This window comes from Rana temporaria, chromosome 4 (genome assembly GCF_905171775.1).
Source record: "Rana temporaria chromosome 4, aRanTem1.1, whole genome shotgun sequence".
Lineage (NCBI taxonomy): Eukaryota > Metazoa > Chordata > Amphibia > Anura > Ranidae > Rana > Rana temporaria.
In genome coordinates, this window is record NC_053492.1 from 208,062,181 (window position 1) to 208,076,384 (window position 14,204).

The following is a 14,204-nucleotide window of genomic DNA, read 5'->3' on the forward strand; positions in this document are numbered from 1 at the left end:
AGTTATAAACCAAATATGAGCATGGTTTAGGGCTTCCCAGTTCTATGTCCACAGGACTGAGAAAGGTGAGGCAGTTATGCAAGTCTGGGAGACCAAGAGGGTTGGAAGAAATGGGTGAATCAATGGGCCTGGGAGGGGGGGAACTAAGTCTTAGAGTGAGCCCAGGGTGTCAGGTGAATGTCAACCTACAGGCCAGGACAGGGCCCATGCAGCGGGCTGCTGTCATTAAGGCTTAGTTAACAGAGAGATGGGTAAAGTAACCTGACAGAAGCAGTGGTGCTGCAGAAGAGAGCCAGGTGGCTTAGAATTTACAGTTTTGCTGTGTGAAGGCTGGCACCCCTGTGTGGCAAACTGTTGTGCTGTGAACTTTGATTTTGTATTCATTAAAAGGGGGCTGCAAGCCTTCTAAACCTACAAGTTTGGACTGGCACAACTTGTTTAAACGCATCCAACACATGAGCCAACGATCCCCCACATCACATAGTTGACATTTTTGTAAATTTAGCTTTCTGTAATCTAGTGTTAACCACTTGCTGACCAGCCGCCGCAGTTTTACTGCGCCAGAATGACACAGCTGGACGAAACAACGTTACCTTACGTCGCTTTGCCTTTTGGCCATTAGGGGCGCATATATGCCCGCAGAGTGTACCCGGAACTGATGCGAGTACCCGGCTGGCGCGATGACTGCCGAGCACCCGCAATCGTTCGTGACAGAGCGAGAACTGGGATTTTTGTGCGTGAACACACAAATAATCTCTCTCCTCTGCCCTGAGAGAACCGTTGTGTGTTCATACCAAGTATGAACACCGATCTCTCTCTTCCCCTAGTCCGTCCCATCCCCCCTACAGTTAGAACACACCTAGGGAACATAGTTAACCCCTTGATTGCCCCCTAATGTGTCAGGATATTTCTATATGAAATTGCAAAACCAATGAACTATGATTTCGCAATAATTGAATTCTTCTCCTCCTGAAACCACTTAAAACAAGAATGATAGAAACCGGTTCTTCAGACAATCAACTTATTACAAAGCAGAAACCAAAAACAATATTTACCTCTCTTTGTTGGGTATATAAAAGAAGAGACACAAACACCGCCATAAAAAAAGGATACACAGATACATAACTAGACTGTTATCACAAAGAAATCACCCTTGTCTAACAAAATACATTAAAGGAGGGGAGGAGGGGAGGTAGGGAAATTTGGGACTTTAAATAAGGCATAGGATTGGAGGTCCAGTGTCTCCATCCCTATATAGCGATTAAGCTGGAAGGCAGGTTGGGACTTTAACCACTTAAGGCCCGGACCTTTAGGCAGCTAAAGGACCTGGCCAGTTTGTGCGATTCGGCACTGCGTTGCTTTAACTGACAATTGCGCGGTCGGGCGACGTGGCTCCCAAACAAAATTAGCGTCCTCTTTTCCCCCACAAATAGAGCTTTCTTTTGGTGGTATTTGATCATCTCTAGGGTTTTTATTTCTTGTGCAATAAACAAAAATAAAGCGACAATTTTGAAAAAAATGCAATATTTTTTACTTTTTGCTATAATAAATATCCCCCAAAAATATATAAAAAAAAAAATTTCCCCTCAGTTTAGGCCGATACGTATTCTTCCTATTTTTGGGGGAAAAAAAAAAAAAATCGCAATAAGCGTTTATCGATTGGTTTGCGCAAAATTTATAGCGTTTACAAAATAGGGGATAGTTTTATCGCGATCAGCGTTTTTTTTTTTTTGTGACTGCGACATTATGGCGGACACTTCGGACAATTTTGACACATTTTTGGGACCATTGTCATTTTCACAGCAAAAAATGCATTGTTTACTGTGAAAATGACAATTGCAGTTTGGGAGTTAACCGAAAGGGGGCGCTGAAGGGGTTAAGTGTGACCTAATTTGTGTTTCTAACTGTAGGGGGGTGTGACTGTAGGTGTGACATCATTGATTGTGTTTCCCTATAAAAGGGAACACACGATCAATGACGGCGCCACAGTGAAGAACGGGGAAGCTGTGTTTACACACAGCTCTCCCCGTTCTGAAGCTCCGGGGACCGATCGTGGGACTCCAGCGGCGCTCGGGTCCACGGAGCTTCGGACCGGGTCGCGGGCCCCCGACCCATGGCTGGGCACTTAGAGGACGTACTTGTACGTGCTTGTGCCCAGCCGTGCCATTCTGCCGACGTATATGTGCAGGAGGCGGTCCTTAAGTGGTTAAATGAAACATGCACCTAAAAGAGTGATATTGAACAATGGGTGTCTGACCAGTAGAATGCATATTAGAGCTGTATTAGCTGAATCTCTATACTCAGCACACAGGACAATAATACATAATAATAATATTTATTTCATATACATATAAATTATAGCATAAAAGCATTACAGTATTTGGTAGTAGTATACAAAAAGTCAGGCAGATTAATCCATACATCACATGATGGCTGTATACATATCATGATTGTTACAGCATAATACATTAAAAATCGTGAAATTATCCCATGTAGTACATAATAGCTTGACGCGTTTTGTGCAACTCTGCACTCTTCAGGAGCTGATGCTAATGTGTATCTGAAATTAGTAAGATATATAGACTGTTGGGTCTAAAATGAACTGGAGGGTGTGTATAAAAGGGGGGGAGAAGGTAAAGACAGTATAAACTGGTATGGGACATACTAAAAACATTTCCCAAGACTTACAAATCACCTGCGAATCTGATTGGTAGCGAGATGGGCTGCAAACTGGCTGGGCAAGTCAGCAGTACCGGGAACTGAGATGGTATATCTCCAAAATAGATGTTGAAGACCCTCAGAGGACCTGACCCAAGGGCTAGGGTAACCCATGGATAGTGAAATAAAAAGTAATTTGTGTAATCGTGAAGACATCTATAAAGGGATAAAAGACGTGATGGCGTAAGTAGACTATACTATGTAATATGATAACTAGGTATGCATCAAGCAAAACCAGTATAGTGCATCAAAAACATGAAAGTACGATATAATGACTAGGTGGGGGTAGACCATCTCTAGATAGAATGAGAAAGTGGTATATAAGGTTATACAACTAAATCCAGGAAGTAGGTAGTGGTAAGCGAGGGATAAAACTGCAACAAGCAAAGGTTTGCAGTCCATCTCGCTACCAATGAGATTCGCAGGGGATTTGTAAGTCTTGGGACATGTTTTTAGTATGTCCCACACTAGTATATACTGTCTTTACCTTCTCCCCCCTTTTATAAACACCCTCCAGTTCATTTTAGACCCTGTATCAACAGTCTATATATCTTATTAATTTTAGATACACATTAGCATCAGCTCCTGAAGAGTGCAGAGTTGCACGAAACGCGTCAAGCTATTCCGATGCTATTATCATGTACTACATGGGATAATTGCACGATTTTTAATGTATTATGCTGTAACAATCATGATATGTATATAGCTATCATGTGATGTATGGATTAATCTGCCTGACTTTTTTTATACTACTACCATCAAGTACTGTAATGCTTTTATGCTATAATTTATATGTGTACAGGGCTTTTTTTCTCAAACAATAGGTGCAGGAACTCACACACCCTCCAAAGCACATCAAATAGTGGGTGTGGTCAGTCAGATTTCATGAAAAAACAGGAGGATGGGTCTTAAAGGGGCATTAAAAACCAGGATTGCATTACATACAGAGTGCAGAGCTGTCACTTGTAAACACAGAAACAATACTTCTGTGTTTACAAGTGATTGTGGTGAGCAGACCCCCCCCCCCAATGGTCTGGGCCAGAGGTGGTGGAACTGAGTTCCAACAAGTTCCCCCTGAAAAAAAGCCCTGTATGTGTATATATATGAAATAAATATTATTATGTATTATTGTCCTGTGTGCTGAGTATAGAGATTCAGCTAGTACAGCTCTAATATGCATTCTACTGGTCAGACACCCATTGTCCATTATCGCTCTCTTAGGTGCATGTTTAATTTAAAGTCCCAACCTGCCCTCCAGCTTAATAACAAAATACATTGTATTAGACTCTAGGAATTGTGTATACAGCTAAACTCTCTCTAAATATTCATTGAGTCTGTCCAAAGTTCATTTAGTTCATTAATTTTAGGAAGATATTTGAAATTTGTACATTCAGTATTTTAAAATACCTATATTTGATTATAAGCACTCAAATTATATATTATATTCCAGGTCATAGATACAAATTATGATTTTATGGTCTACTGACCTAATGATAATGCTGTCGTAAGGTAAAAATATAAGATTTTGATGTAAAACAAAAGTTGAAGTAAAAATCGTTTTAAGATGCCAATCAGTGTTATGAAAGACATATGAATCATGACTAACTGTATAAAAATATACACATAGCATGCATTTTTCCTAGCTAAACAAGTCTTTATATAATATACAAAAATTACATTTTTTTTTATTATTATTTTTTTCAATGGGCTGCTCTATGCGTGTGAAACACGTGATTTTTTTAAAATTCTTGCTGCACCAAAACGCTTGGTGCTGCAGTACTATGCATTTTAACAGGTGCAAACACATGTGCACTTGCTAAATGCCTGGGGGTGTCATTAGGAATTATTGCACCAAAAATAATTGCTTCTAGCACAAATCTACTCTACCCTACCCCAAATTACCCCTCCAAAAAAATCCCTGCTTCTAGCACAAATACATCCCCAACATCCTCAATTCTAGCACAAGCCCCCCCCCCCCCCAACAGAAACTCTCACTCAACCCCCCCCCCCCCAATTCCCCCCTCCTAGCACAAATGTGGGCTGTGCTATCTTCCCCTCTGGCTCCTCTCCCTCCTGTCTGCATACAGGAGAGGACACAACTTTCAGATCAACGCTGTACAGGGTTTTATTCCACATCTATGCATATATAGAACCATTTTATGCGATATTGATCAATTTAAATTATACTAAGCGTATTTTATATTGGACCAGTTAGCAGAGTACTTAAATTATATATATATATATATATATATATATATATATATATATATATATATATATATATATATATATATATATATATATATATATATTCCAGCACCAATCTACAAACAATACACATTATGAAAATAGAATTTTTTTTAACAGATAATTTAGAACACGTTTTTCTGCCCTCAGACATACCTAGTGGTTGAAGGTGATATTACCTGAACTTACTAAAGTAAATCATTTGATTTTTCTAACCAATGGAAAAATAAGCCATACCTTCTGGGCTGAGCTTATTATAATTTTATGAGCTTATTGTCCCAGATGGTATAAAGTATGGGAGGTGCCATAGAGACAAGATGACGGACCCACACGCTGACATACACTCTCTGGACGAACACAAATTTGGTAGTAAGTGACCACTCACCATCTCGCTGGACATTGCTGCTAGGACGAATCGAATATACATCCTATCCTTTAAACAGTGGTGAGATATTGACCATAAAAATTGATAATCTTTTTCTCTTCCCAAAATCATAGGAATTGTATTCTACTGCTTATATTTTATCTTATCCAATACTGTGTGAAGGGTACAGTAGTTTAGTAGAAAAAATTGTCCCATGTTATTGGTCTTGTGTGTTGAAGTGGTTTGTAGTTGAAATGAAGATCAATCTGTATTGCAACAAATTTGACCACTGTGGTCCCAGGGAAAGTTATCGCCCTATTCACTCTAGTAGCCCTGTTAAATTATTATTTCCTTCAAATTGATAATATCTGTTGGCTCCGCAAGACATATATCGAATTCCTTCCGGCTGGAGAAATTCTGAAGATTATTTTCCAAGCAACAAGAGATATTGTGTTTTTGAATTTAAAGCGGGAGTTCAACCATTTTTTTTTTTCCCCCTTAGCTTCCTGCTCGTTCGGTCTAGGGGAAACGGCTATTTGTATTAAAATATGATCCCTACTTACCCGTTTTCGAGCTGCATCTTCTTCCGTCGCTTCCGGGTATGGGTCTTCGGGAGCGGGCGTTCCTTCTTGATTGACAGTCTTCTGAAAGGCTTCCGACGGTCGCATCCATCGCGTCACTCGTAGCCGAAAGAAGCCGAACGTCGGTGCGGCTCTATACTGCGCCTGCGCACGAACGTTCGGCTTCTTTCGGAAAATCGTGACGCGATGGATGCGACCGTCGGAAGCCTCTCGGAAGACTGTCAATCAAGAAGGAACGCCCATTCCCGCAGCCCATACCCGGAAGCGACGGAGAGGATGCATCTCGAAAACAGGTAAGTAATGCTCATATTTTAAAACAAATAGCCGATTCCCCTAGTAAAAACGAGCAGGAATCTAAGGCTAAAAAATGCCCTCTAAGGGTGAACCACCGCTTTAAGGCGCAATTATCGCAATTTGTTTTAACATAGTCATTTGGGCTACCCTTGGGTTATTTGTCACATATTAAGGAAAATTGTTTTATTCCTGCGTTGATGTCTTTGGTAAAGTGTACAAAATATTAATCACCAGAAATTCCGGTTCTGTATGAAGTTTTATAATTATATTTGTAAATTAATAAAATTATTTACTTATTTAATTCTATCGGGAGATATTTATAGGTTGGTAAGAATTTCCCATAGATTAACGAACCCAGGAAATTATTATGGTATGTTACCGATTGTCTGAACAAAGTTCATATTTTTACTGTAAGGTTGGAGGCACTGCACAAAAACACTGAAAATGTTATGCAATTCAAATTCCCCATATGTATTAATAGATTCCATACCACACTGACAGCAAGTGTTAACCCCTTCCCTGCCAGTGACATTAATACAGTAAACAGTGCATTTTTATAGCACTGATCGCTGTCAATGGTGCCAAAAATGTGTCAAGTGTCCAACTTGTCCGCCACAATATCGCCGTCCCGATAATAATAATAATAGTAGTATAACAATTAAAAATTACAATTAAAATAACCAAGGGATTAGAAAACAAAATAAAGACCATCAAAAATGTTATCAAAAAAATCATCATCCCTTGTACTAGGAAATGTTGCCCCGTTTGTGTAATAGTTCTAGATCAAAAAGAGTAAGATTGGATCTAGAACATGAAGGAACTTCAAGCCAACACTTCCCTTACAATGGGACACAAAAGAGGGGAAAGTTGTTCAATTGTGCCATTCTAGATGATTAGGACATCATCAATGTACCTGCCGTATAACACCATGTTTTGGGCAAAGAGATTGTTGTTCCAAATTGAAAACCCCTCCCAGTATCTCATTGCAATGTTGGCGTAACAAGGGGCAAAGTTTGCCCCTATTGCCGTACCCTGGAGCTGGAGATAGAACTGGTCTAGAAAGGTAAAATTGTGTTGCAGGCAAAATTCTGTACCCTCAAGTTAGGCCTTTGTAAAGGAAGTATTGTAGAGCTCTTAGACCTTCTGCATGTGGAATAGATGTATATAAATGAACACGTCTAAGGAAGCCCACAGATAACCTTCTTCCCAATTTTAGTGTTGTAATGTGTCCAAAACGTGGCTAGAATCTCTAATAAAGGCAGGGAGATTGGGTACAATCAATACGTTGGCCGTACCTTGCTTAAACGGATAGGCGAACATAGGAGGTTCATTAAAGGGGGATGTGGCCAGCATAGTGTCCCCTGACACTCCCTGCTACATCATAATATGGACATCAAATGCCTTGAAGTCACATAGTTACATAGTTAGTCAGGTTGAAAAAAGACACAAGTCCATCAAGTCCAACCACAAACAAAAATAAACAAACAAAATAAAAAACACAGTACAATCCCATACACCCAACTCCATACCCACAGTTGATCCAGAGGAAGGCAAAAAACCCCAGCAGAGCATGATCCAATTTGTTACAGCAGGGGAAAAAATTCCTTCCTGATCCCCCGAGAGGCAATCGGATTTACCCTGGATCAACTTTACCTACAAATCTTAGTACTCAGTTATATTATATACATTTAGGAAATAATCCAGGCCTTTCTTAAAGCAATCTACTGAGCTGGCCAGAACCACCTCTGGAGGGAGTCTGTTCCACATTTTCACAGCTCTTACTGTGAAGAAACCTTTCCGTATTTGGAGGTGAAATCTCTTTTCCTCTAGACGTAAAGAGTGCCCCCTTGTCCTCAGTGTTGACCGTAAAGTAAATAACTCAACACCAAGTTTATTATATGGACCCATTATATATTTGTACATGTGGATCATATCCCCCTAATTCTCCTCTTCTCAAGAGTGAATACATTTAGTTCTTCTAATTTTTCCTCAAAGCTGAGCTCCTCCATGCCTCTTATCAGTTTGGTTGCCCTTCTCTGCACTTTCTCCAGTTCCCCGATATCCTTTTTGAGAACTGGGGCCCAAAATTGGACTGCATATTCCAGATGAGGTCTTACTAATGATTTGTACAGGGGCAAAATGATATCTCTCTCTCTCTGGAGTCCATACCTCTCTTAATACAAGAAAGGACTTTGCTCGCTTTGGAAACCGCAGCTTGGCATTGCATGCCATTATTGAGCCTATGATCAACAAAAACCAGATCCTTCACTACAGATCCCCCCAGTTGTACTCCCCCTAGTATGTATGATGCATGCACATTCTCAGTCCCCAAGTGCATGTATGATACATGCATATTCTCAGCCCCCAAGTGCATAACTTTACATTTATCAACATTAAACCTCATCTACCACTTAGTCGCCCAATTAGACAGAGCATTGAGGTCGGCTTGTAAATTGGCGACATCCTGTAAAGATGTTATTCCACTGTCATGGCAATCGAGTACATCGCAGATAGGACTAACCGATAACGAAAACATTTCCTTGCGCTGCAGAAAGGAGGCATTCTGTATTTTTAAGTTAAACACTTTGGGGGTTATTTATGAAAGGCAAATCCACTTTGCACTACAAGTGAAAATTGCACTTGGAAGTGCAGTCACTGTAGATCCGAGGGGGACATGCAAGGGACATAAAAAACAGCATTTTAGCTTGCAGGTGATTGGATGATAAAATCAGCAGAGCTTCCCCTCATTTCAGATTTCCCCCTCATATTTACAGTGACTGCAATTCCAAGTGCAACTTGCACTTGTAGAGCAACATGGATTTGCCTTTCATAAATAACCCCCTTTGTCCCCCAATGAGTTAAATGTGGAGTTGGAGACCAACAACCTAATTTAATCAATTTCTATAACAATTAATGATAACTTGAAAACTATTAGAGTGACGTGGTGTGTTGTAGCACAAAGGTCGTGATATACTGCACTGAGGCCCGTACTGTTTTTTGGGTTTCCAACATTGCGAGTACAAGGGAGACATATGTGGATGATAATAATTCATTTCGATAAGATTTGATACAATTTTCTGATTCCTTTTTAGATAGTTTGCTAATCCCTTGGATAATTTAATTGTAATTTTAATTGTTATAATTATAATTCTTTATCTTATTTTAAAACCACTTCCAGCTCAAGGACATTATATGAGGTCCTGGACTTTGAGTGGGAATATCTGAATGATGAGTAAATCAACCCCTGTCTGTAACAAATCAATATAATATACGAGTTTCACTCTTGAATTAAATTACTGAAATAATTTAACCTTTTAATGATATTCCAAATTTTTTAAATGCACCTGTAGATATACTGCATCAAGTAACATATCCGCATTAGATTTATGCCCTTATAGGAGCTTCTGAATGTGCTGCCCTAACCAGCTGTTATTAAAAGTTCTCTGGATAATATGTAAGGAAAGAAAATGTATACCAAGCAGCTTTGGCTCATTTAATAACAAAGAATGCATTGTCCTCCACCTTCAGCTGCATTGGCAGTATTTTTTTTCATACAATAAAAATGGAAAGATTTGCAGATTAATATCTCAGAACTTTTAAATATTTTCTAAATCTAATACTAGGGCAGAGGAGCATACTCTTATTCAAGACATTAAAAGGGGACCGAATTTTGGCCCCACAGCCTGTAGCAGACCAAATCTGCATCATCCAAGGCACCAGATTTTGCCGGCTCCAGTTTTAGTAAATCAACCCCAATGTCTCCTGTGTAAGCCTGTAGAAATTCAATCATCAATATTGTCAGCTGTAAGGATAGAAGACTCTGCACCACTTGTAAAACATAAAAGGGGGCATGGAAAAGCCAGACATTTTAATTATATACAGGAATAATAAACTAGGCATAAAGATATTCCCAGAAACCATAATTATCTGAAAAAGAAGGAAACCGCTTTGGCTTGCTTGAAGGGCAACATCTTTATGCATATAAACAGGTTAATGTGCTAAGGTGTTTCCAACCTATCATTAAAAATGGGAAGCTGATTGAAAATGAAATGCAAAGCACCAAGATGTCATTTTTAATGAATTACAAATCACGTGTGCAAATTCAATAGCCTATTGTGAAGTGCAAGTATGAGCGCTTTAGAAATTGTGTGCAATATAAATGGTTCACATCAGCATACAATGTGAATAATGTTCTATAAAAGCTTGAATTGCTTGTTCAAAATAATATACTATCTCACATTTTCATACCATCTGTCAATACCTACAAGTGAAATACTTGTTCACATAAGAGTTCAACAGAAAACATAGTAAAAATTATAATGGCATAATCGTTTTAAAACCCGAGAGAGCAGCCCAATATTTATTATAATGCTATACTGAGTAGCACAGCCCCTTTAGCTGCTAAGGACAACTGCATTTAATGGTGCTCTTAAACAAACAAGGCTGCTTAGAAAAAAGTAAAATGCAATGACAAAGGACACTGTGCTCCATCTGTACAATGAGCTTGTAATATACAAGTTTCATAAAGCCCACTTTCATCTTCATTATGGTCAAAACTAGCAGAACATTGCAATTATATTGGTTTATAAACATATCAGTGCCATCCTGCATCAATAAAATCCCATACGAAAAACGATGTACCTTCTATATCTTCATGGATGTCTGAGTTTTCTGTGGTCGAGGATCCATTGTTATTCTGAGGACCTGGTACATAGTCACCTGGAGGAAGACTCACAGTATAGATCTTTTGATGATGCATAAGCTCCTTTTCATTGTTCTCTGTAAAAAAAAAAAAAAAAGTAGTGCATTAGAACTATGTACTGTGTGATGCATTACAGAGTTTAGTTAACTGTGTGCATGTCTAATTTGCATGTCAAACAGAACATGGTTATGCAATTCATCCTCGGGGTGTGAAATGGTTTGCTCTGAGTTTAATTTATTAGATGAAATAAAACAGATTTAAAGCATTTATATGAATAGACTTTGTAGATCATCTAGACTAGAACTACAAAGCTGGCCATGACATCACATATTGATTGTAACTAAAATTATACAGTATATTTTCTTTAAAAAGGCTAATCCACCCAAAAACTAAGATTTTAGTCCTTGAGCTCCAAGGTCATCATACCTTAGAAATGATGCAGAGGTCACCAGCACTCCCAAGAATAGATTTCACTTTCTATTATGGAAACGTATTGCTTATTAATACAAATGCCAAGATTTTAGGGCTATGTAGGATCCCTTTCTCAAGGTTAAATAGTGACAAAATTATAAAAAAACACCAGAAAACACAGCAGCCAAATCATTTGAATGGTCTGCTGTACCTAAGGAAAACGGTCCGTGCACCTTTTTCAAAGTTGCAGCTGCAGGGAAACTGCACAGTGCTATGCGATTACCAGCACGGGAAATTGTGCTGCGGTTTTCATTAATAGCCCACATTGCGTAGGGGGCCATTAAGAATCAATGGTGCCCCTGCACCCCTCTACTAACAGCAGCATGTTTTTGATGTGGGGAAGCGTGTGATTACACACAGTGCCACACCTGAATGTAGTGTGAACCTAGCCTTGGATCTTTTAGTAACCCCTTTGTTGGGCAAATGAACGCAAAAAAGGTCACATGAAACCGTGTATACCGAAGTACAAAACAGTCTCGTAATAGGAAGTGGGATCAAAGACATTCTCTCGGAACAGCAGAGTATAATGTAACAGAGCAAATGTCCAGAGATGTGTATAGATATACTATCAGATAGTTTTATGGCATTTTTTATTAATCTTTTTTTTTTACTAGTAATGGTGGCGATCATCGCTTTTTATCGTGACTGCGAGATTATGGTGGACTGTCATTTGACACCATTTTGGGACCATTGTCATTTTTACAGCGATCAGTGCTATAAAAATGCACCGATTACTGTAAAATGACACTGAAAGTAAAGGGGTTAACCTGTAGGGGGTGCCGAAAGAGTTAAGTGTGACCTAACTGTTAGGGGGCGTGGCTTGCCGTGACATGTCACTGATGACAGGGAACATTCAATCAGTGACATGTCAGAGGAAGGACATGAGATGTTGTGTTTACACTGACATCTCCCCGTTCTTCAGCTCTGTGACCTGATCGATTTTTTTTAATTTCTCCTGTTGATTTCTGGTCTCATGCACCCACCTTTCCGGCTCCATTATTGTATCCACTTCCCTTTTCCATTCTATAAGGGTGGGGCATGCTACCTGTTTCTAGTGCCTGGGTACCAACCTCTTAGCCGCATTTAATAAATGTGGTATAACACTATTTTTGTAAGATTTTATGGATCCAGTAGTCCCATGGAACAAGAAGTGCAATGGTGCTAGTTCTATAGTTTCATTAGACATTTTCTTGATCCATGGAGCCACTTCTTCCCAGAATACTTTAATCTTTGGGCAAGACCACCAGATAATTTGTTAAAGATTATGCCCAAGCAGTACCCCGAAACATTAAAAAAAAATTCTTGGAATATTTCTGTAAGATCATTTCGGTAGATTCTGTACATGGGCCCAACGTTTGGCAGGTCCCTACTTCAATCCACGTATGACTGGCTTAAGTGTATATTTTGGTAAACACACTAAAACAACGCAAACACAGATGTAATTTTTCCTACCTGGTACAATACTGTTTTCCAAATTCAGCTCACCGTCAACTGACCTTAAAAAAAAAAAAAAGGGGAAGAAGAAAGTAAATTGCATGATTAAAAGGAAGTCCAAATCAATTAACAAAATGTACTTTTTAAAATGAAAGTTTACCTTTACCAAAAAGCACTATGGGCCAAATCCTCAAAAGGGATACGCAGGCGGAACTGCTGTTCAGCCTGCGTATCCCTGTGCCTATCTTTGGAACTGATCCTCAGAAGCAGTTTTCCAAAGATAGGCAGAAGATCTGACATCTGTAAGACACTTACACTGTCAGATCTTAGGATGCAGTACCGCATCCGCCGCTGGGGGCATTTCGCATTGAAATGCCGCTTTGCGTATGCAAATGAGGACTTACGGAGATCCACAAAGCTTTTCAGCTTTGTTTTTTCTGCGTAAGTTTACGTTTGCATACGTAAAATTAGGGCTGCTTTTACAAGGTGTAAACTGTTTACACCTTGTAAAAACAGACTTTTTTCGATCGCCGCGATTTTTTTAAAATTTTGAATTTTTTTTTTTCCGCCGTATCTTTTTTTTTTAACCCGTCGCAATTTTTTAACCCGGCGCGATCCTCAAAACTCGGCGTATCGTAAAAACACGCGATGCACGTCGGGAAAAATGACGTCACGGGCATGTGCAGTACGTCCGGCGCGGGAGCGCGCCTCATTTAAATTGTAATCGCCCCCTGGAGAAGAGGACCGCCTTGCGCCGGGAGAATTTAAGTTACACAGCCTGAAATTTCTAGGTAAGTGCTTTGTGGATCAGGCACTTAGGTAGAAATTTTAAGGCAGTATAACTTAAATGGGAAAAGATAAGTTAGGCAGGATCTTTGAGGATTTGGCCCAATATGCTGTTCCATATGGGTATAACATGATAGCGTGCTAAAAACATGCCTATTTGTCAGGGCCCCTTTCAGTTCAAAAAATGTAGGCCAGAACTATATTAAAAGGAGTTGTAAAGGAAAAAAAAAATTTGCCTAAAATTAATGTCTGCAAGGTAGACAGACAGAATAATGTAATGATTCTGTTAAAAAACGAGTAAATGCCTATTAAATTCCTTCATCTATATCACCGGCATTCTAGTTTCTGTTCTCTCATTCACTTCCTGGTTTGCGGCGCTCGTTCGTGTAAGAACTACATTTCCCAGTATGCATTGCGGCACGCCCAGTAATTCACACCTCCTTGAAGTCTCTAACACGTAGAGAGTGTCCTGCCACACAGATGTAGTTCCCAGGAGGGGGCGTGCACGTTACTGACCACCGCAGTAAAGCCTCCCTTCACAGTGGTGAGTAACAATCAGACAAGCAGGAAGTGAACAGAACAGAGAAGAAATAGAGCAACTTCTGAG

The 14,204-nt window shown here is 39.5% G+C and overlaps 1 protein-coding gene across 2 annotated transcripts in view; it reads right to left on the minus strand.

Annotated features, from left to right (window-relative positions):
* The window catches only part of ERICH1 (glutamate rich 1), a 135,854-nt gene that overhangs the window by 49,443 nt on the left and 72,207 nt on the right, over nucleotides 1-14,204 (minus strand). For both annotated transcript variants that reach the window (XM_040349802.1, XM_040349801.1), the window contains exons 4-5: nucleotides 12,830-12,873; nucleotides 10,846-10,983 (exon numbers count right to left, since the gene is read on the minus strand). In XM_040349802.1, the coding sequence (XP_040205736.1) occupies nucleotides 10,846-10,983; nucleotides 12,830-12,873 (182 nt within the window). The remainder of the gene's footprint in view (nucleotides 1-10,845; nucleotides 10,984-12,829; nucleotides 12,874-14,204) is intronic.